We start from the raw sequence: 25,098 nt of genomic DNA, 5'->3' as shown, positions 1-25,098 counted from the left end.
AGTCTCCATTGTTATGATTCTGCTGAATATTGCTGACTGGCTTTTTTTTTTTTCTTGTAAATCTAATGACTGATTTTCTAATTATGGTAGCAAGCGTTGATGGGAAGTAACATATAATCAAGCCTTCTAGTTCAATTTTCTGTTGCAAATAATGTTGCAGAGTTTGTTTATATGCCCTGTTACCTTTTCTCTAAATGTTGATCTTAAAGCATGAGATTGCAGTTAGGTTTGTCACAATTTTCAAAAGAGACAAATGCTCATGTTGGCTCTTTTGGCTTTTATTTCTCTGATTCAAGGTAGGAAAGGTTTTTTCAAGAATTGGCTGCACTGCCAATTCTCTCATTTTGCTGTCATCATAACTAGACCCTCTGCATTTCACTGTTCATCTTTTTTCTAAAAATTGACCAGTAGTTAAGAGAGATAATGCATTGCGTGCCCTTGGGACAGAAGTTTTTTTGCTCTAGAAGTGGTCCTCATGAGAATAGGCACAATCAGTGTCTTTGGTCTTGTAAATATAATTAGGTTTTATATATTAGTTTATATATATGTATATAAATAAAAATTTGCAAATTAATAAATTTTCTGAAAAAATTCCAGTGATGGAAGATGAGAATCCTTAACTTGTAGGACACGATATAGGCACAGTAGTGTTTATTAGTTACATACATTATATCATTATGTTCTAGAAATGAAATGAAGGCAATCTTTACTCTTTATTAAAAGACAAAATATACAGGAACCATTAAGAAAGGCAGAGGTGGGAATAACAGAAATGGAAGAAGAAAATTAATGTTTTCTTGTGGATGTTTAGAAGTCATCAATATAATAATTAATGAATCAAAATGGACAAAAAAAGTCAAAATGGTCATGTCAATATTGAATGAAAAGGGACATCATAGGCAGGTGTTATAAATTATCTTACATCTGTTCAGGAATGGTTTCATCTTTCTGCCTGTGTGCATCAGTGGCAAATACAAAAAAACCCTCAAAATATTTTCTTGCCGTAATCCTTACTGACTTTTATTTTAAGCTTTGCCATAGTGTCTTTGTTTTCTCTCATTCTGCATTTTGATGTCAGAGTAGGTGATGCTTCATCTCTGCACTGCAGAGACAAAGAACAAACTCCATACAATGTCCCATAATACCTAGTTGCTTAAATACTAGTCTTGTCTATTCTGACCTATTCAGATAAGAACTGCTCAATTATACACTTTCCAGAGTGACTCTGAGGTTGAACAAAGTAAATCAGAAAATACAAGCAAAAATCACTTAATTGATGAGATGCAGAAGCAAACAGTTGAAATACTGGATATGATATAGTATGTTTTTCTGACATTCAGACTTGCTTCTTCCTTACATACACAGTTGTGACTTCCAAGACATCAAGAAATTATTTGGCTTCAGGAGCTAACTAGTGCTCAGTCACTACCAATAATTTTGTCTGTGTACTGCACAAACATGGGAAATAATCCTGTTACAATTCTAGTACACTTCAAGGGACAAATTTTAAACTTAGACAAGGAGAAAATAAATACTCCAAAAGAAACTATTAAATAAGCCTTCTCTCCTGGATTGTGTTGTCCTTTTTATTTACTGTCTTTGTTTTCTTAAACTAAAATATCATATTTAGAATTTTTTTTTACTTGCTCCAAATACTGCTGGCCATTCAGTAAAGAGCCTTGGCAATGAGAACTCAAAATGTGAAAAATAGAAAAAATACAGTTATGATAATTTTAAATGAAAACTTTCATCCAAATTGACAGTTTTCTGTCACTCATTTCACTTTTACAAATACTTTGCTTCAGAAAAATATTTTAATTCTCTAAATAGTACTGGATAATTCAGACTCATACACATATGTTTGCAATTAAGTTTAATAGTGACTTAACAGTTTTCTGTATTTTTGTAAGTTTTTTTCTTAAGCTTTAATACAATGTTCAATATAACTTGTGAAAAACTGCTTTCTATGTAATGTAATATAGAAGACATTATAATGTTATACAAGTCATTATAACCGGGTAATACCCCTAGAAAGTAGACAGCATAAAGGGTATGCAGCTTTGTACTTAATAACCTGTGAAAATAAGATTTAAAATACCTATATATTCATTTTTACTTATAATCAAACTTTAAAGGATCAAATTGTAATTTAAAACCCCTTTTGTTAATTGGCATAATTCTTTGTTGTCCTTTGAGCTACACAGTTTTCATATTTTACAAGTTACTGTAGTGTAAGATGAATGCATGTGCATGTATTGTAACTTATAGCTAGTCTTTAGAGTATCTGAGAAATGCTTGTATACCATAGAAAAATAAAAAAGTTAAATCTAAAATCCTTTTTCATGGAGGAGTAATGACCTCAAATACCTTCCCTGGTGGAAACATACCTTGTCTTTATTTCATAGCGTAATTGTTCTCAGTAATACTTGTCTAGTAATTCTGCTAATAACAGGTTCTCATTTTCTATCCATTTAAACCTAAAAATATGTGAATCACTCTATATTATGTTGTGTCAATATACTTCACAGGAATACTTTTCCATTACCTTGCACTAGACAACACTGCTTAAGTTAATTCTTTCTTGTGAGGTTGATTTATGGTGAACCAATAAGGCTGGTATTTGTCTTGTGATGATATGGTTGCACACTGGTTTTGCAGAAAGAGATAACCGGAAAAGTATGTTGCAAAATGGATTAAGTTAGTGTATTAATGAACTATGTGTATTGTACAGCATGTTTCAAAAAGCTGGACCCAGTTTGAAATTACTCTTTCTCTGCAACGATGAACTGCCCATGAATGAAACTCTTACAATTTCAAAGGGCAGGGCAGAGTTTCCAATGATACCACTAAATGCCTGTCCCGGTGCACAAGGAGCCCCTTGCCTCAGTCAATTTTTGTGTAATTGTAACATGTTGCCATCATGGAATATACTGCTTTGAAACTGGGTCCATCTTTTTGAAACACTCCGTATACCGTTTTAGATATAACATAAATCTGTGAGATGAAGATATTGTTATACATATAGGATACTTTGATCAGTTTCCTCTCAACTTGCCTAATGATACTGTGGAAATAATAAGAGTAGAAAAGCAAGTCACTTTTCTGTTTGAATTTTTCTTTTCTATGATTAATTTTTAATTTTCTTCCCCAAAAAATAGTTGTTTTCCTTCAGAAGAAATAAATCTATATTTTTGTTTTGCCTACAGTTTAATCACAATGTCACAGTTATATATGTTTGAGCAGGAGAAGGTTTTATTATGATCAAGAGAAACTAAACTGAATAATTTACAGGGTATTGAACAAGTATTTGTTTTAATTATCTCATCTAATGATCCAGTATATAGTGTAGTACTTCTGTTTAATATCTTTCAAATTCAATTGTTCCAAATAATATTAACAATATAAACATTTTCTTTAAACCCTGCTGATTACTGTCTTTGTTTTTCAATAGAAAATACAATCTGAATTAACAAGCCATGAGGTTAGTTTGGAAGAAATGAAGAAACGAAACCGGGGTAAAGATGCTGCTAAAAGAGTGCTTTCCCAAATTGATGTGGCACAGGTATACAAATTTTATTTCCTCTCTTTTTCCTTCACTCGTGCAAACAAACAGCGTGAGTAGCATTATCACATTTAAATGTTTTTTGAAGTCTTGTAAATTCCTGGAATCCTCAACTTCATTTTGCATTCAGTTACACAGTGTAGCTGAATGCTATGTGAAGTTGTCCTTCCTTTTGTTCATTTTGGTTTCCTTGTACAAGAGACTAACTTGATGTCACCTTCTTTGTGAATTCTGAGAAACAGTTAACAATAATTTGCTGGTCAACTTTTTGCGTACTACAAATTTTTACTCCTTCTCAGTTGTCTCATTTCCAGACTGACTAGTATGTTAAATCATACTGAGACCTTAGCTTTGATTGTCCTTTCATTCTTCTTTATACGTTTCCTATTTTTACAAACAGTTTCTTGAGGTGATAAAAATTGCATACATTGTTCAGGCACAATATAGCTTTGTACAATGACTTTTAAACTGTGACAGGTATTTTCTTTTTTGTTCTTGATGTTCTAAATTATTTCAAATTCCCACTTTGCTTGTTTGGCTGCTTTTAAGTATTGAGCTGATTTTTTAAAAAATTGTTTGGGATAAATATAAGTATACAATGTAAATTATAGTTCCCTATTACAGCTCAATTTAGAGTGCTAATAGATAATTTATATCTCACTTGTATGTCAAGCTTAGTATTTCTTTTGTGGTGTGCATTACTTAATTTTGGGGTGAATATAATTTACTTTTTTTTCCCTACAGATCCTCAGCGTTGTGCAATCCCTCAGTGACTCTTCACAGATGGCTTTAATTTTCTCTGCCATTGATACTGTCATTCTCTCTCCTTTCTAGATAGTTCTTAATGTATTGACCAACACCAGTTGTAATAGATACTGGTGTGCCATTGCAAGCTTCCCACAGGACTTGATTTTCATCAAGTTGAAGTGTCACAAGAGGATGAAAACCTGACTAAGTATGAATTTAGTGTATGCAAACACACTAAAGAAAAACAAGACCTCTTATTCCTACTCTTTGTTTCCTATTTTTATTCAATTATTCACTTATTTATCTAGGGAAAGACTTCATTTTTTACCCTGTTGGATCTCAATTTCATTAAGAGTGTTTAATGAGGAAATTTTTCGGTAGGAGCTGCTGGAAATCTACACAGTTTTCTGTGTTACCCAAAATTGTCTTTTGCTCATGATTCCTGCCTCTTTCACAGAAAACTGATAGATATAGGAAGCATTTTTACTAATGCCTTACATATAGGCTAATCCTATTCCTTATTACAGTTTCTCTCAAGTTTTTGTAGTACAGACAACACTGTACTGTATAAAGAAGATTGAAGATTAAAAAAAAAATCAAAAGTGTGTTTGCAGATACTGAGTTCCTATTTAATTATTTATCAATTTCTTAGTGACATTCTTTCGTTTGTTTCTTGTTTTTTTTCTTTTTTTCAAACAGTAGAAAAACTTATTCTACTAGTAGTTTGCTCTGTACTTCCACAGATAAATTAGTTCTTATTCAAGTGGATAATTAAAATGCCCTTTCTTTGCTTTATTTTTAATTATTTCCCCTCCCCCTGAGGTTAGGATCATGTGAGCAAGCAATATAATTAATGCACAAAGATAACAAATTGTGAAAATTGCAAAATTAGAAGCCATTTTCTGCCTTCAAATTACTTTCTTTTTTTACTCTAGGTTATACTTTTTTAAATTGAAAAGGAAATCACTTTTATACTATGAATCTCAGGGTTTGTGCTAGACCTACTTACTGCCCAGCCACTTTATTTGGGTTTCTTTGAGAGACTAAAAGATTCACTCCTCATACCAAGAAGCAGTAACACAGTAGAGTTGATGAGTGTGCACTCTAGAATGTTGATGTGCTGTGCTCAAGCCATTAAACCTCCATTCTCAACCTACCCCACAATAGTTTGCATAAAGATATAAAAACTTTCCCTTTCTTCAGTTGAGTTTATGAGCTCTCGTCCCTGGCTCTGCTGCATCCAGTGCCCTGGAAAATACAAGAATTTTCTCTTCCTATGAAGACCGAGATTCTCTGCTGCTTGTATTTATCCCAAGCTTTAAATTCTTTAAAGAAGAAACTGATGGTTGATAATGGATTCTAAGTATTCTGAAATAGGTCTAAGACTTGTCTTCAGTGCTGATTTGATTTCACATTTACTACTCACCCATGCTTACTTTTCAGAAAAAGCTGGAGGATGTCTCCATGAAGTTTCGCTTGTTTCAGAAGCCAGCCAACTTTGAAGAGCGCCTACAAGAATGTAAAAGAATTTTAGATGAAGTGAAATTGCAGGTGCCCAAGTTGGAGAAGAAGAGTGTTGAGCAGGAAGTAGTACAGTCACGGTTGGATCATTGCATGGTGAATATTTAAAGATGCTCTCTTTATATTTGTTTCCTGCCTGATCTGCCTCTCAAATTTAAAGTATTTTCAATGGCAATGTCAATATTTCTTTGGGAGATATTAGAAAATATTCTGAGATTTAAGAGCAAAGTTACACAATGAAAGATAAATTTTTTTCAAGGAGAGGAAGATAGGGAGAAAAGGTTGATCTGCTGTGTCCGACTTCTTGTTTGCAAATGAGGCTAGAAGGACTTCATACACTTAAAATTATATTCAATTTCAAACCTTCCCAGGACATAATAACATGGTGAAATATTTCTAACATTCTTACAGAAGCTTTTTCCTTTATGTATGTTGTTTTCTTCTGTCAGAGCAAAGACCTCTCAGAAGCATGGGATGCTAATTAAGTGAGTGAAAATTTTGGAAAATATGGAATTATGTGGAGAAAGCTAAAAATTACAGAATGTCCTGAATTCAGGATGAGAAACAAAGTATCAGTTACTCATGAGACTGAAAAAAACAAAACCAAAACCAAACCACCACCACTACCAAAATTCTCATTTCAGTGAACTTTCAAACAATGGTTATGCACTTTCACTGTCTGAGATGGTCACTCAGAATCCTTTTCTAATTCCCCCTTCCCATCTTGCATATGAGTTTATCTCCCTGGATTGGCTCTATTTTCCACAATATGCTATGGTCATGGAACTCCATGATGTAACTAAAAGAGATGTTGCAGTGCACAAATCTATTCTAGCCAGGAAACACAAAACCTAAAGGAAAACCATAGATTACAGCTTCTCTGAGATGGTATACTCTGACTTTCTTACAGTTCAAGAGCAAAAGATGACTTGAATATGTCCTAAACAATATGAGTACATATCCCTGTAATCCTGTACCCCTTTACTGTTGAAGGGAATTAAATATAAAGATGAGCACCATGTTCTTGATGATAAAAAACCAGAGATCTTCACAGCAAAAATAAGGGCAATCGGGTCCTTGTCTTCAGCTGTTTTTCTAGACCGATGACATGCCCGAAGATTTTTTTTTTTCCCTCAACTTCTTTCAGATCTTAAAGTAAGAATATAAATTAAAAAAATAACATGGAACAAGTCAATGTTATTTCTTTGCATCTTGGGTTTTTCTTAAATGCAATTACCCTTAAATTCACATTCTTATCAGAATGACACGGTAATTAGAAGCCCTGTACTGAATTAAAGTATGTCCACTCGGCAGCTAGCTTTTGCAGATCTGTCATATTCTGTGGAAGACTTACAGTGTTTTTAGAGCATCTTTGTCTACAGAGAATCTCATAAAGTTTCTATTTAAAAAATCTAATCATAGTATCCCATCAGATGTTTGCCAATGTACATCATACAACAGCTTCCTAATTTGTTGACAGGTTTTCAGCAATCAAGAATGTGTTTATTATATTAAGCACCTAGAAAGCAGTTGGATTATATCCATACTACCTTTAAGTAAATAAAATAAGAACCGTGTTAAGAATTGGCTTGGTAATTTATTTTAGATTATGGAGAAAATGCATTTGGTTTTTTCTGTTGTCAGATCTGCTGGGGAAAAAAAAAAAAAAAAAAAATTCTTTGATGTCCAGAAGCTCTAGACATAGATTTTACGTTGTGAGAGATATTGCTACAAAAAGAAAAGCTCAAAAAATTACAGTTTTAAAAAAGTAAGGTGTAATTTATTTTGCAGTTCTGTCTGGGCATTCAGGCCAGATGGCAAAATGCTGGAACTCAGAATTAAGCTAGACATCTCAACAATAAAGCTTCTCAACAGCTTAATGTTTGACATTCTTCACTTACCTGTGTGGTAACAGACAATGTGTATCTCTGTGGAGCCTTTTTCCATGGTGGAGTTTAGAGGCATTTCCAAGCCATGGCAGAATTTGTTCTTAGATTAAAAAGAAGAATAAATTCAACTTCTGGTCTACTTACCTGAATGTTAATTGGTCCTCTATGTGGCTGATAAATGGTTTCGGTTCCCAAGTCTTGTACTTAGATTATGATACTCACTTTCTTCATATGGAAAGAAAGAATGCTTTTGTTTTTCTTGGTATGACTCATTTGATATATTAGGAAAACGTATTTACAGATTGCTTACATGCCACTGTTTACAGAACAGCTGTTTATCCCTTATTTTTTGCTTAGTCATTGAAATATTGGAGGAAAATGCAGTGAATTATATAACATATTTTGGCTTAACCTCATTACACTATTTTTTCATGTAGTTTTTTAATTATTTAATTTTATGAACAGTATTAGACTTAGGAAATGTAGGGGAAATCGTCTATCCTACCAGTCTCTTGATTTGGTAGTGTGAAAAACCGTCAGATTCTTGAATTAGTTTAGTGGCTATTTGTAGTTTGAATATATCCAACAGGCTGTTTGAGTTGACAGAAGACATCTGCTGTTGTTTTAAATACTGCATTATCTCAATCAATTTCAAAACAACCATTGTCATATCTTAAAACAATTATTGTTGGAGTGTACTTTCTTATCTATAAATTTCTACCGTTAGTTTAAATGACAAGTCTTTGAAGCCAGTATTAGTAAAGATAGGCTATTGTGAACCTGTTAATTTAAATATGATTTAGAAACTGATTAACTTTTCTTATAAACATTTTTCTTTAATACATGCACACAGGGTGAGTTTTCTCTATCCTTAGGTCACATACCATGGTATCTCTTAACTCCTTTAGCTTCCAAATGGGAGTGGAAGGTGTTCAGAGTCATGCATGATGGTGGTTTTATACAATACAAAGACTTCTAGTGTATCTTCATAATACCTTCAATAGTCTTTTCTATTTTATTATTTTAATGATGGTGTTTCACTTTGATATTTCTATTTGATTAGAAATTATATAAAAGCCTGAGCGAGGTGAAGTCTGAAGTGGAAACAGTAATAAAAACTGGGAGGCAGATTGTTCAAAAGCAGCAGACAGAGAACCCGAAAGAACTGGATGAAAGGCTTACAGCTTTGAAGTTGCAATATAATGAACTGGGTGCAAAGGTAAGCTCTGTGTTTTTAATACAAAATGGTGTCCTCTTTTTAAATGGCAAAGTGAAGAATAATCTTGGTATGGTAAGTAAGCAGGGTTTGTTATTGGTTCCTTTCAAGGCCCTCACATTTTCTAAACAGTGGGACAGAAAAAATGGAGGTAAAAGCAATCATCAGGATGGCGATTTAGTTGCTCTGAGAAAAAATAACCTTCTAGAAAAATAGATAATTCCTTTTTACAAATTAAAATTACACTTTCTTAATGTTTTGATTTCTTTTTTTCTACTAGTTCATTATTTTGAAGTTTCAGAAGGGGATATTGTTTCATTTTAAATGCCTCAAACAGCCACTTGTTTCAAAACACTTTAGGTCGGAAAAATACTTAGATTTTGTTTGTGATTTTTCCACATTTTACTTAAAACTACTTAATAAAAAAGAGAATTCTACTCTTCCATTTCATTCTACCTATGACTGTACAGATCTTTAAGTATATCATTTCCATTTGTTGCTTTTCTAAAATCTGTTGATGAAAAATTGCCTACTGCAGCGTTCCTCAGAAGGAATTTGTGTACCATTCTGCTTTGCTTCTTCTGCACTCTTGACAACATGTGTTCAGTTATTGTCGTAACCATCCCCTGGTTTAAATGTCATGTACAACCCTGACCTATCTTTTCACTGTATTTTAATATATAAACCACATAGAATACAGCTTAGTTATCAGTATATGGAATAATCATCCCATTGTTGTACATCTCAGATACCAGCAAAGCCTTGTGTAAAATTTCCATCTATATATCATTGATATCTTAATCAATTCTTCTATGCTTAAATTCTGTTACACTTCCCAACAGGAAAATGGGTTTTTTACTCAATTTTTCCTAAAAGTCAACTAAAAAGACAGTAGGAAAGACAAACTACTAAGCAATATTAACAAGACTGTGTTCCCTAAAAGCTTTTTATTCAGGGCCTGCTTTATCTATGGAGTGTGTTGACTGTTCCTGAAGTACAATGCTCTACAAAGACCTTCGAGCTCTGAAGAGGAGTTGTGGCATCGTCCTAAAGAACACTTAATGCAAATAATTCAATTAACAACTATCCTTCATTACTCTTCCTATTGCCCTCATTAGAACTGTCCACAGAACAACTAAAAACTGTAGGATTACAGTAAATTTGGTGTTGTAACTGGCCGAATGAAGATTGTGAATGACAGATATAGTGGTCTGTTTATTTCTAAAATCCATACTCTTCAATTACACAAAACAGAGGAGAGAATGCAAATTCTTTATTTTGTAAGATTACAAGTTATTAAAACCATAAATTACTAGCTAGGAAAATAAGCTCGTGGTAATACTGAGAGTTAGTATGTGATTTAAAACATAATGATAATCAAGCCCCAATGACTATAGTACGATAAAATAATAAGAGTTATGCTAGTTTTGACTGAGATAATACCCCTTTGGGAACTTGAATTAAAACAGTTCTCTCTCTTGAAAGCAAATAAAGCTCTTGCAAGGCATCAGTCTTTTGAGTGTCAAGGATACTGAAGAGTCTGCTTCATTAAGGTGTGGATAACTTTTGTTTCAGATTAGACAGCATATTTAGTTTCTCCATTATTTTAGAAAGGATTGTAGCATTTATTCCTATGTTATGTTTAAAGTAACAGCACCAGGTGCCATTGTTGTAAGAAACCTCTCTTAACTAATGAAGGGATAAAAATGTGCCATTAGGAAACCGTTAGTGATCTGAAGTGAGCCATATTGCAAATTAATGTTTCTGAAAAATCTGCAGTGCTCTGTTTAGCTTTGTTGTCCTAGATGTAATTTCTCACATTTACTTTTACATGGCATGATAGTTAACAGTTTTAGAGAGAGTCACAAAAGCCCGGAGATATGAAACTAAAAGAATCAGTTAGCTATTATCAGCCCTAACTGATTCCATTGAATCAAAGTATTTTTAAGAGAAAACTGATAGTAGTTATAACTAATAGTAAGTCTTAGGACTGAAATGTATAGTCTGAGGAAATAACACATCTTCAAGCATATACTCACTTGTGTGACTTTATATGTACTGCTTCAGGGAGTCCCTTCATATTTGAAACAACCCTTTAAGCACATTTTTAAACCTATGGAATGGTTTAATTTAAACATGTTGAACAATGCTGAAGTATTGTGCTCTCTAATAGACAGGAACATTCTTATGATTTCTGATGATTCCTGTACGTACTGTGTTTTTTTCTGTATATTTTAGGCATCATAGGTATCACTTTCTGCACCTAGGAAGTCTTCCCTGTAAGAACGGGAAGGTGTGAGGGTTTTTTTCTTTTTTATTTGAATATCATGGTGTTGTGGTTGCATTCCTGATAAATATTCCATGCCTGTCTTTGCTTGTGCATTCACTTGCGAATATTCTCTGTCTCTGACACGAGTACATATATATATATACACACACATAGATGCAAACAACTTTATTACAGCTTAGGTAGTTTGTTAGTTGTGAGTGGCTGTGGTCTGTAGTATATTTGTGTCAATTCATCAGAACAGGGAACTGGAATCTAAAATTCAGTAATCATGTTCTTGCTGTTCTATAGGCATTGAATCCAGTAGGGGCTGTTATACAAGGTCAGGTCTTTCCTCACAGTCCCACTGCTGCAAAGGAAGTTTTTTGGCAGTAGGAGTAAAAGGCTGTAAAACACCTTTCTTATGCTTTAAATACCTGATTTTTTTCATTTTAATTTTATTTATTACATCCGAGAATTCTTGCAAGTAAACTACTTAACATAGCTAAAATAACTTTAAAATATAGAGAAAATGTATGGAGAGAACACTTCTGATATCATTTTATGATACAGAAGGCCTTTAGAGGGCACTGTTTCCTATTTTTCTTTAGAAATGCACCTTTACTTCTGAAGTAAAAGCAGAAATTGATTAATCAATAACCTCTGGATATATACAATCTATATGGAAATAGTGTAGTATTATTGATATTATATACAGAATTTAGAGATGTATATAGCAACACAAATATTCTTTCTGTGAGCATGTATCAGTAACTTCCTTTTATAGCATACCAGCTGTTTGAAATTCTTTCACAGGTAATCACGCTTTCGGTAGCACATTTTGCACTGTATTGGTTTTCATTTACCCTTCTGCCTTCTCTCCTAAGTAGGTGGAATATTCTTTTTCTCTCCCTTGCTCAGGGACTCACAGGAAATATTGTATTTCCCCTATTCCTCCAGGTTGCACCAACATGCACTGTAAAATAGTCAAGACAACATAAATACTCTAGCTTTCCTTCCAGGTACCATGTAATATGCTTAAAATAAAAAAATAAACCAGAAATTGTCTGTAGTACTTCAGGTCCACAATATTCAGCAAATTAAAAACTTAAGGTTAACTGTGCTGCCTTAGTTTGATATCATTTGGTGACTTTTGTGTTTCAAGATTTTGAGGTTTCTTTGCAGAGATATTATTTTTCTTCTATGTAGAGTGGAGCTACATAGAAAAATTTGGGGATTCAATATCACTATATGTCCATCTATATGAAAATATACTCTTTGAAGGTTGTGACATCTATTATGTCTCTCAAGGAAAGCCTGTTAATTCAGTTGTTCCAAATTAATTTGTTGTGTATGACTTCAAAATGGAGGAGGAGGTTTGCAGAGGTCTGCTGCTAGTTCAAATTCAATGTGTCTTTATGTAGATATTTTTCTTGTAGGTGTTTGCATTCTACCAGCAAAATTATGGATATTGGGAGAACTATGGCAAGACATAACTATTAAAAGTGCAACTCATGAAAGTGCTTGTTAAGCTTTTATAGAAAAGTGGCATATAGAAATTAGTGTGTGAAAATCATTAAACCTGTTTGACTGAAGAGTTAATAAACACATGTTTTCTTTCTGCAGGTGACAGAAAAAAAGCAAGAGTTAGAGAAGTGCTTGAAATTGTCCCGGAAGCTACGAAAAGAAATTAATGCTATGACAGAATGGCTGGCAGCGACAGATGCAGAATTGACGAAGAGATCAGCTGTGCACGGCATGCCGAGCAATTTGGATTCTGAAATTGCCTGGGGCAAGGTAACAATGTAACACACACTGCACCTTTATATATCTCAGTTTATGCATATTACAGAATGATAGATTTCTTCATTGATAAAGAAAGAGAATAAAAATTCTGGAGTTTTAATTAGTGGAAGTTTGTAGCTGTTATGGCATTATCTCACCCTAACATTAATGCTTGGAAAAGCTTAAACCATCTTGTCTCTGCATATATCAATAGCACAATTCACCTTCATATTGCAGTAATTTTCACTGACATAAATTTAAAGTTAGAATTTCATTTTTCAGAGTACTATAAACTATCCATCCAGTATCCAAGTAAATACAAACCCCTTTCTGTCTCATTCCATTCTATGTCTGATTAGACAAGTATTAACAGTAAAACAGCTCCGGTTGATGAAAGATTAAGGATGTCAGAACACTACATATTCTACGTGTTTAGAGTGCAGCCAGGAGGTGGGATATTTGTTTTCTTACTCTTTTTGGTTTGTACCTCATTCGTTTTCATTCTGGGGGCTTCTTACTTCTGTAAGACTTCAACTTGAACTCTTATTTTAGGTTAAAACACAAAGCCTAAAATGAAACTTTCCTCAAAATTATTACATGTGCCACAGTTTAGAAAAGCATTTTACAGAATCACGGAGGAATGCAAGACTTCTAAATCAAACTGCGTATCTCCGTGTGATGTTAAGACTTAGCACAGTATCATTCAACTCTAGCTAATCTAGTTTATATTCTGCATATGTAATAAAAATCCAATCTAACTCAGAACATAAGCAAACTGAATCATCATTGCATATACATACCAAAATCTATGCTTTAGAAGAAACTGTGCTCAACATTATCCAAAGCTTCTAAATTTCCTATAATTATGTGCAAGAGGCAGTATTTTGGATAAGTGTTGCTGTATAATTTCAAAATACAACAAAGAAAACCCTTATAACAGTATTGGGGTTTTGTGGAAAATTTACCACTTCTGCTTTAATAGGAAGAATCCTTTAAAAGTTTTACCAGTTTCAACCATGCATTATAGAAATAGTCTAAGATACAGGCAATCTTTCTAATTTTTTTAATGGCTGTGCAGATTAAAGGCACTGGAGTAAAATTTACTTTGTTGTGTTTTGTTTGTTTGTTTGGGGTTTGTGTGGGGTTTTTTGGTTGGTCGTGGGTTTGTTTGTGTTTTGTTTTGTTTTGTTTTGTTGTGTGTGTGTGTCTGTGTGTGTGTGTCTGTGTGTCTTTCACTGCCCCCTTAGAGATTCAGGGCTTGATAAAATGTTTTTACCTTTAAAATGCACTGACGATTTACAAACTAATAACAATAAAGTCTACAAGTCTTGTGAGGTTTGGAATTGGGTGTTTTTTGGTCACCAGTCTCTAAGAATGACAGTAGTTTAAAAGTAATGCCCAAAAATATATAAAGATCAACTTTTGCTATTATTATCTTACAATTACTGCTTTGATTATTGCTGCTTTGACTTTCAAATCAAAACCTCGATTCCTAAAAAACCCATTGCGGCTTGAAGTTCTCTCATCTGCTTTTTCCACAGTAAAGTCTGTACAGTTCCTCCCATTACTTTTGATAAATATTGTGGTCTTAACACCCATAATAAAGAACAAGTGTCAGATTTTTAAGAGATGGGTTAACAATCGTATGGTTTTAATGTCCTCAAACTAACCTGTCATTTACTCAATCCGTTTATCCAGTGTCGAAAGTAAGAATCACCTTTGGTGGTGTTCAACTACACAGCACTGTTCCACTGAAACTGAAATATACACTGTATCTTCCTGCATGCGTATTCAGGAAAGTTAACCCAGATGTATATAGCTTCACAGCAGTTTAAATAGAAAGATTTGTCCTTAATGTTATTTAGTTGTTAGATACGAACCTTAATGCTTCAGAAATTGCATAATTAGAACCTAAAGCCTGAAAATCAGTGCAGTTACACAGTAGGAAGTCTTTGTTATGTCTTACACTTGCTACAAAAAGTACAACATATTTTTATCTTATGACAATCAAAAAGGTAATAAGAACTAATTAAAGCAAGAAATATTAACATGAAAAATATATAAAATGGGAGCCATTCCACCTACTAATCTATAAAGAGTGACATTGAGTATTGTGAATTCTCACAGGGAATTGCTACATAAAGGGTTGCAGGAAAAACTGGCAAAAAGCATATTTTGGCTTCTAATCCTACTCAGAGCCCTCACTGCAGTCTAACCTCAGATAGTACCTCAGTTCTCTTCCTTCAGTCAGGTCATCACTAAAATAAAAATAAAAAACCAACTTCGGGTGAGAGTAGCTGCCTCTTGTTGATCTATGTACTGTGTGAGTGGCTTTCAGAATTCCCTTATTAAGAGTCTATTTAGGAAATGTAATCCAATATTCACATAAATGTAAGCAGGCTTTTAATATTGAGCAATCCAACAGATAGTATAGATGGCAGATTGTAGTCTTCCAAATGCAGAGATTATGTGAAGTGAGTATACTTTTTTCCTAAAGAATCTGCTCCCACTAAAAGGCAGGAAATGCTGCATGTTATCTTGGACACTTTAAAATGCTGCTGAGGACTTCATAAATAAGTATGATACTGATACTCCCTTGTGGGAGTAAAAATCAAGCCTCAATAACTGAGCCCCCAGAACTAGAGACTCACAGTATCTGATTAATGTCACAGCCTTGGGCTTCCTACTTTCCAGGTAAGTAGTCTGCTGAAGACAGTAGCCAATCTAATGAAGTGCATTGAGAGATGAATTAAGCCCAGCGATTCCCATTGTGAGGAAAGTCTGCAGAAAAACTAAGATGGAAAATGAGGTGGGGAGAGAAGAGAACTCAATAGTGTGAATGAACTGAAAATTGGATGTGTTCCGCCGTCAATATAACTAAGCAGAGAGCTCATAATCTTTTTTTACAGCGCAAGGAAGTACTTATATTTATTACTGCACTTATTTCTAATTCATTTTCAGTACCCAAGTCGTCTTAAAAGTGAAAAGAAGTCAGAGGCTTTCAAAGATAATTACAGAGGTTAGAATAAAAAAGTCATACATGCGCACATTATCTTCAAGGTATAAACACCTAGAAATAAGAAGGAATGTCCATCTTGAGTAGAAAATGACATTAATGAAACATAGCATTAATCTGGACATAAAGATAACTGTGTTATTTATTTGTTCATGTCTGGAATTTTTCTAATGATGGAACAAAAACTTGGCTGAGTTATGTGAAATGAGATGGGCAATATACTGAAGACTGTAAATCCTGCCTTTTTACTCAGCAGAGACAAGCTAAATCTTTCCATTTGAATTCAGTTCTGTTATAATAGATAAGAAAAATGGCATGCGGGTGGAAAGATAGTCATTAAACATTGTATGTTAGAAATCCGTTTATAATTAGAAGTCTGATTTAGTGAACGTATTTATCACTGAAGACATTAACCATTGTGGGTTTTATTGGTCTTTTAATCAGCAACTGACCTGATAAGAATTAGATTGTCAGGAAAAAACATGTTCTTAAAAAGGAAATGGCAGATGATATTACTAGGAGAAGTCCTGTATCACTCCTTACTATCGGCAGTATGAGTTTGATGGTGCTGTAATGTTATATTTTAGCACAGTGTATTATACCAGTGAGTATAAAGTTGACTTTATGTTAGCTAACACATTTAGAAACATATTTCCTGTCAGTAAAATCATTAAAACAAAATTATCTGAAAATCCTGTCAACTGATTCTTAGTCAGTGGCCAGAATGCAATAAAAATAACAGACATGTTGTTAAGTTAATAAATTTGTATAATCGACCACTAAGAAGGCCATAATGCAAGCTTCTGATTAATTCTGTAGTCCCACCCATGAGAGCTGAGCCACCTAACGAATTTCTTTTAGAGTGGGTCAAATTGCAAAGATTACTTTCAAATAAACCACAGCATACAGGCAACATGGAGGCACACAGAACTTTTCTTCAGTCATTCACTGGTTTGATTAATCTACATAACTTAATGACCAACACAACTAAAATATTATCCTGTGCATTTAGTCTCAATTCTTGTTTGTTAGAAAAAACATCAGCAGTTCAACTTGATGCATAGTAGTTTTGTCAGTAAAGTCTAGTGCAGAAACTCTCTGTACCATATCCTCAGAAAAAGCCATTCCTGTGGAGCTTCTATTTTCGAACATAGTTCGTTCCTTGTTAATATTTGCTAATGTGAAGGAGGTTATGATTTTCACTCCGTTATGAAACATCAAGTAAAACAAACAAATCAGTAGTATTTGTTAGTAAACTAAAAGATAAAGAGCGTGCTGCAGTACAGTGGGCTAAGAGGGAGGGCTGTGAACCCTGCTCAAAGTGTACATGGCTGCACAGGGAACTGCATTTATTTATACTAACAGATTGATCCTGGCATCCTATGGATCCATGTGTAAAATACTATTGTATGCAACTTCAGACCTCTTAACGAATTCTCAGTAAAGCTTGTCCCCATGGCTTTCAACACTGCAGAGCAGTCTGGCTTCCACTCAGGTTTCAAGCCATCCCAAGTTGTTGTTTCTTAAAGAAAAAATTTCTTTTGCACTTCAACTTCTTTCCTGAGGTTTTTCTGGTAGGGACTGCTATAAGGCAAGCTCAGCTGGTCTTGTCTCTTTCTACTACTTTTGTAGATCTTTCTACTACTTTTGTAGCTCTTTCTACTACTATTTGTATCTCTACTACAAAGCTACTTTTGATTCTGTAGCTGAAATTGAAATTCTACATCTTTCTTACATACTTTCAAATAAATTCACAGCTGAAATGCAATCTGATATTAGGGCAACCAAAAGGGAATTTAAATCCAGAAAGTTGGAGTTTTTTCCCTTAAGTTTGAAATCTGTGCTTCTGTTTCCCAAAAATACACAGGGTAAGGAGATGAGTGGAGACCAATTCACTCAATATTCGAACTTGCTCTTCAAAAATTAACAGATTTTGAAAGCCACTATCAGAGTTTTAATGAAATAATCCTAGTTATATGCTGGGATCATGACACATTTTTTTATCTGTTCTATATAGTGGTGTAAAATTGATAGCAAACCTTATGTCATTTTATTACAGAAAATTTATCAATGCTTATATTGCAATGGATAAAGTATATGTAGACTGTCACTGTCTAGTAATACAAAAAAGAGAATTCTGAAGAATATAATGAAGAAACGTCACATTAAGAAAAAAAAAAAGTGTTATCAAAGTGATATGAAAGAACTGAAAAAAAGTTGTTAGTTTACCTACAATAGCACCCATTATATCATACAAAGGAGGTCCTACTTGATAATGCAGTGTGGAATCCCAGTCTTTACAGATCGTGCTAGTTTCTCAGCTGTATTCAGTAGGTCCAGGATTTTATATGTAAGAACTTTGAATAATTGATATTTGAAGTATTGCAGAAGATGGCTTTTTCATTGTGATGCTGTGTCGAAGGTCTCAATGTTTGGGGTTTTTTTAGAAGGTGGAGGGAAGTGTGATTGTTTAGTTATCTCGTTGGTTATTTATGTCCCTTACTTTCTAATACACACTAGTGTTCATATTGCTCAGAGGTGCACCTAGTCATTGTTTTACATTATTTCTCTGCTTTGAAAGGATCAACTCATGGTATCAGGCAAAGTGCTATTACACTTCTTCTTACACACCAGGTATTACACATCCAGCTTTTGGAAAGTTTTATTTAATAGACACTTAATTATCCGATCAGTCTGTTTATATTTTCAGTTGGGATTAATATTTTTATATATAGACCAAAATTGGTCTGAGTTTTCATACCTGTAAAATACGAAGGAAACCACAACCCATCATAAATATTCTTTAGAGATTCTTTTCCAAATGGAGGTAAATTGTTCACAAAGGTAATAAAGCTGATCAAATTTTCCATCCTGAGTTGGAGGTAAATTATGTTGTCTTATTCTTTTTTTCTTTAATGACATTTTGTACCTGCTGTGAAACAGAGAAAATTGTACAAGAAGAGGGCGAGTTTTTCCTTTAGTCTGACAAGAACTTGTTGAAATTTGAAACTCTCCATTTCAAATTCTATAATTCTGTAGTTAATAGTTAATAATTTGCATTAGTTTTGTCTTGGTTCTGTTACAAATCCTCTGTATTTGAGAAAACTGGTAGAATATGGAAAATTACTCATACATGAAAGTATAAAACATTTTCTGTGAAATAACGTTAAAAAATTAGATCATTAATTCTCTTAGGTGTAGGAAATGAGCTGTTGCTTTAAGTATAGCATAAACCAAGTACTTTTGAGGTACTATTAAGGTTGTATTGTACCAAAAAGAGTAATTTCTATACTGTCTTTATCGCAAACTGAAAATTCTGCTTTCTCTAAAAACACACTATCGACGAAATCATACTGATGTGTGACCGTGACAGATGTGGTGAGATAGTGTGGAGGTGGTAAAGGTGTAGTTCTACTACAGTAACAGTTTTGATCCTGAGATGGAAGAATTGTTGTTGTGGTTTGATTAGAAGTGGTTCTTTTTTTAGTGTATCCAAGTTATTTGTGAGAAATCAATGTCTCTGGAGACTGGTGATTCTTATTTTTCTCATAACTTCTGTTTGTGTTCAGTTTGGACCACTTCATTTCTAGTTGGAGCTTTGTTTGACAAGCAGAGATCATATATGACTGCATCATTTCTACCAGGTGCCAAGCAGCTCAGATAAATTTATCTCATAAAACTAGTTACATGTGATATTAGGTGTAAGGAACATGTGCCTCTCCTTGAGTACTCAGCAAGATTGTTATCCTCTGCATTGTGTCACCTCAGTATTTAGTATTCCTGCTGCTTTACATGTTGTCTAAATGTGTTGGGATTTGCTCCTGTTGTTAGACTTCCCACATGTTGCAAGGAAATTAAGACATGGGTAGTAAGTAAATTACATGACCTTGCATATCATCGAAATCTATTTATACAAGCTAAGATAATGGTGGGAGGAGATGCTGGAAATCTGATCTTCTAGCACTGCATATGTATTTTAGTCATTCAAGCTTAGAGGTGCTATGGACGATAGCTTATTTTAGTATTTTAGTTCACAGAGTGAAATCCCAAGTGAGTGTAACACAAAGATGCATTTCTACAGTTAGAAAACAAGAAATCTAACAGGAGAGAAGAACATGTTTTCTGATGAAAAAGATTGCACTGAAAAATATTAATGGAATATTAAAATATTTTACTAGAGTATTTTTAATGGAGTTCTCCAAGTTTTAAGATGTCATGACGCTTTATTACTGTCCCATTTATTATGTAAGCTTTATATGCTATTTGATAACTATGCCATTTTATTATATGCAAAGTAACTTTTAACATCTCAGTATAAATATTGTAAAGTGTGGATTGTTGTTTAATAATGAAATATTGAAACTATATTTTGAACACTGGAATGATAAACAATCCATACTTTTAAAAATGAAACTATTACCAAAAAGATTGTGAGAATGTGAAGAACGTTTACAATTTTTATCAGAGCTAAAGAGATATAATTTGCTTTTTATTTGCTGTGCTTCACAGAATGCTTTGCCTTCCTATAGGAAGCAGGACTGTGTCCCCTAGTATGAGCTTGCTGGTTGTTTTAATATTTCTTGTTCTTAGTGTGGAGAATTTTGAATTTCCTGAACTTTTATTTTTTATTCTGCTCATGTAGGCAACACGGAAGGAGATTGAGAAACGCCAGGTCCATCTTAAGAGCATCAGTGATTTAGGAGAGAATTTGAAGACAGTGCTGAAAGGAGAGGAAAGACTGGTGGAGGATAAACTCAGCCTCCTGAACAGTAATTGGATAGCTGTAACTTCACGTGCTGAGGAATGGTTCAATCTGTTACTGGTAAGGAAAATGCATTTGTTCACCCAGAGGAACTGTTGGTGCCCAGTGGTAGGTGCTCAGACTTATAGGAATGTTTTTTTCTGGTGCCTTGGACTACACTTATTGAATTCATAGGTACACAGACAATCATATTGATTGTCATTTAGTATGCTGTGTATACTTTAACAATCTGACAGCTTACAGAGTGATGGCTCTGTGCGGTCTTGATTGTCAGTGCTTCCCATTCCTGTCTGCCTCAGTAGTTCCTGGACTAGTATTGTTTTGGTTTCTTTTTCCTGATGAATGAAATGCAATTTCTCCCTAACAGAGCTTCCCATTCCTGTCTGCCTCGGTAGTTCCTGGACTAGTGTTGTTTTGGTTTCTTTTTCCTGATGAATGAAATGCAATTTCTCCCTAAGGACCTAAAATACGTGAATACAGATGAAGTGAAAGAAATAGTCAAATGAGTTGAATAAGTCTTGATATTGATACCAACAACCTCAGCTGCTTTTGGCTACATTACCATTTCTGTTTGCAATAGTACATTTGGGAACTAAGTCCCCACTTGCATGTTGGTTTGGTCCACAGAATAGCTTTAGTGTATGTGAACTAGATTCATTTCAGAGGCAACTAAATAAGAAGCTCAGGGTGCACAGCTGATGTGCTTAAGGACTATGATTTGGTTTTTCAGAACTGCATGATGTGCATGTTTTGTGGTGCCTGTTTTGTTGGGGATACTTAGTTAAGAGCACCAGATTTAACTTAATGCAAAGTAAAATCCCTAAACCACATTTAATTCAGATTCAGGAGCCCCAGCTACTTTGAACTGCTGATAATCATGTAACTACATTCTCCCTTAAAATTAATTCTGCTATGAAGAGATGACAGCTTGAACCCTTAAACACAGAAGAGTCTTAACTATTTGACTGACATAATGTTTTGGGAAATTTTGTATGCTGTGCCAAGTGCTGGGAGAATGGGAATGCAATTTCAACCCAGAGAAGCTGAAGTGGTTTTTGGGGGTGTGTTCACCTTTATCATGACTTTTCAGAGCTCGATGTGCTAGAGGTCAACGAGAGTGGCTACTTTACAAATGTTTCTACGATGGATGTACAGCATCACTACAGGACTTCCTTGGCTGTATGCAGGATACAAATGCAAGCACCTGGTTGTGCCTGTCTTATTTGGAAAACTTTAGCATTTTGTTCAATATGATGTTATAGGTGCTCAGCTTCAATGGGGAACTGATTATAAGAAACATATAATGGAACTTACATATTAGTATAGCTATATATTCCTCTACTTTCTCTCTGCTTTGTATTATACAGTTACTGTATAAAATGAATGTTTATTTTCATAATGTATGCATGTTTGCCACAGTTGGCAAACTTGTAAACACAGACTGAATATGGATATTTTAGTAGTGTATGAGTAGTAACGACTGCATTGAGCAGTTCCTTTTGGCCACAAAAAAGGTATTACTTAGTATTATGCCAAACTACACATAGTTCACCTGGAGTTCTGAGGTGGATACACGTAGATCTCATTCTAGTAAACTCACAAAACAGACCAAAGGTTTTAAAATTACGGACAAAAAAATATCAGAATATCCATTACAATATATTTTTAAAAAGCAGAGTCTCAAAGCTGAGAAGTTAGGTGAAATGCAAATAAAAGTTTTATATACAAATCTCTCATTCTTGATTGTGACTTTGCAAGTGCACCCTTGTTTCCACCTTGGTTTCAATCGATGCAGTGGCTTTCTGAAATGAGTTCTGCACCTGGTTCTTGGGAAACTCTTCCTTTTCACCTCCAGTAGACCTGGCTGTCGGCTTCCTGTTCCTCTCAGCAGCCTGGCTGAGCTGCAGACACCTGCATCTCACTGTGACTCCCTCACCCTCCTGCCTGTCACTTTGGAAGCTTTCCTCTCTCCTAAAATGTCTTTTTAAAGAAACATAATCTATAAAGTGAGAGCAAACAAACAACAGATTCTATGCTTCACAAAACAAGCAGTTACTGTAGAAAATAAACAAGTTTTATTTCATAATATAAGTGTGTTTGCCACAGTTGGCATAATTACAGCTATTATTTCAGTTCTGATTACTTTTTTGTATGCAGTATTTACCTTTTCCACATACAGGAATATCAAAAGCACATGGAGGCTTTTGATCAGAATGTAGCTAATGTCACAACTTGGATGTATCGTGCTGAAATACTCTTGGATGAATCTGATAAACAAAAGCCCCAGCAAAAAGAGGAAAGTCTTAAGGTAAAAAAAATGTGATTTTCTGGAAAGCATTAATTTTATTCTAAAAAGGAATGTGTCAAAACCTGCATATTTTGAAAGGTATCACAAATTTATTAACACTATTTTCTTCTGTGATAAAGCTACCCTCTGGCAGCTTGTAGATTACTTATTAAATTTGCACTGCATTGCGAAAGTTAAATCCCTGCAGAAATAAAACCAGGTATGTTATTGTAAGTCTTGGTGACTTCCTGGTGAGTAGAACAGCAACTTACTAAACCTATATTTGCTGGAAAATAGTCCTTGGACACATCTGATTGAACAGAATCCTTTTTTTCCATGTCCTTCATTTTTAATTCTTTTTCTGTTTTTCTGTGATACTTTTCTGATATCTGTGGTATCTGTGTTTGATATCTCTGTCTTGTGATTGTTCTAGTTCTATAAACATTGTTTGTGTTGTTGCCAGACCACTACAGACAACAATATTGTGTGGTGAACTAGCTGTATAATAATGGCTTAGTGTATTGATCAGAAGATTTTATAATGGCTCATTGTATCATTTGACCAACTGATGAAAAACTAACTTGCAAGACAGATGTGAATTTTAAAGTATCTCATTTAAAATATCTTCTTTGTTAAGATTAAACAACTTAGAATTATTATCTGTATGGATTTTTTTTTCTGAAATCAGTGTGAAGTTTTACTTTATATTGAACTCCATGGTCAGTACATACTATCTGAGGCACAGTCTGCAAATCAAAATCAGAATTATATTGCTGGCACTAGCATAATGATACCATTTACTAAAGCAAAACTTTACAAATTCCAATGCAGAGTATAAATCAATGCCTCATTGATCTCAGCAGGATTACAGGACAGACTTTTATAGTTGAATGAATGATTTTGCCACCATCAGGTACAAAGTACAATTGCCATAAATACAGGTATATATATTTGTGTTGCACAAAGCCATTTCATGAAGACAATGAAATGTCATTCTTAATGCCCAACTCTGCTTATGATTCCTGAATGCCTGGCTATCTTTTTTTGCCTCTGCCTGTACTGGGATCTACTGTTAAGATTACTGTTGCAGAGAAAGAAGTTATTTGCCCTCAGTTTTTTGTAATTTGTGATAGATTTATGGAAAAAATTCCCACTGATTTCATTCGTGTCTTTTTTCCCTGCTTTGACTGTGGGCATGAACAGTAATGAAAGCAACAACTGGACATCCAGTTCTATAATACATGAGTTAGCAGCTCCTCTAAAAATAAAATAATTTAGCATAAAATGAAATAATATAACATATCCTGAAATATGCTGAGGATTGTATTATTGCAGATGAGAACCTGCCTAGAAATAACATTCACCATTAATTTATTCTAGGAGATATTAAACCAGACATGTAGATACATTCCTGCTATAAAATTGAGGAATATGAATGGGAATGTTATCTAATGTATTTCGACTGGACTTACACATTCATGCATAGTTCTCTGAATTTGCTTTGTGGTTTTGCTCCCTATTCCTTTGCACACTCTCTCTCTCTCTCTTTCTCTCTCTTTGCATTTATTACTAACTTCAAGCCCTGTCTCTTGCTCACGGACTGTAGCGCTTAAAGGCTGAGCTGAATGACATGCATCCAAAGGTGGACTCTGTGCGTGCCCAGGCAGTAGACTTGATGACAAACCATGGAGATCACTGCAGGAAAATAGTAGAGCCTAAACTGTCAGAGCTCAACCAGCGATTTGCAACTTTATCACAAAGAATTAAGAGTGGAAAGGTAGGAGGACCATATGGAGATGCATACAAAATGGTATTTATGGTATTTATATAAGGTGCACAATTACAACTACATAGCAGGCTGCAGTTTCTCAAAAAAATAAACTTTTAAAGGAAAAAAATAGCAATAATATTTTTTGAAGTGTGAAGGTTTGGGGTTTTTTGGCATTAAGGTCTTTTTTCATTTTTTCACAATTAGAAGTATTCTCTGACTTCCTATGAATGTAACAATGATTACTTACTTCATTAACTTATAAAGGTTGGGCAACAT

At 34.2% G+C, this 25,098-nt stretch overlaps 1 protein-coding gene across 11 annotated transcripts in view; it reads left to right on the top strand.

Moving 5' to 3' along the window:
* The window catches only part of DMD (dystrophin), a 1,281,342-nt gene that overhangs the window by 578,951 nt on the left and 677,293 nt on the right, over positions 1–25,098 (top strand). For 9 of the 11 annotated variants that reach the window (XM_065627016.1, XM_065626998.1, XM_065626951.1 and 6 more), the window contains 7 exons: positions 3,452–3,562; positions 5,753–5,926; positions 8,783–8,938; positions 12,828–12,998; positions 20,645–20,824; positions 22,944–23,072; positions 24,658–24,828. In XM_065627016.1, coding sequence (XP_065483088.1) covers positions 3,452–3,562; positions 5,753–5,926; positions 8,783–8,938; positions 12,828–12,998; positions 20,645–20,824; positions 22,944–23,072; positions 24,658–24,828 — 1,092 coding nt within the window. Of the gene's footprint in view, positions 1–3,451; positions 3,563–5,752; positions 5,927–8,782; positions 8,939–12,827; positions 12,999–20,644; positions 20,825–22,943; positions 23,073–24,631; positions 24,829–25,098 lie in introns of those variants that run through there. The other 2 variants (XM_065627025.1, XM_065627035.1) reach the window with 2 other exon arrangements.

Source organism: Caloenas nicobarica, chromosome 1 (assembly GCF_036013445.1).
Source record: "Caloenas nicobarica isolate bCalNic1 chromosome 1, bCalNic1.hap1, whole genome shotgun sequence".
NCBI lineage: Eukaryota > Metazoa > Chordata > Aves > Columbiformes > Columbidae > Caloenas > Caloenas nicobarica.
This window is presented reverse-complemented; position numbering and strand designations above follow the sequence as displayed.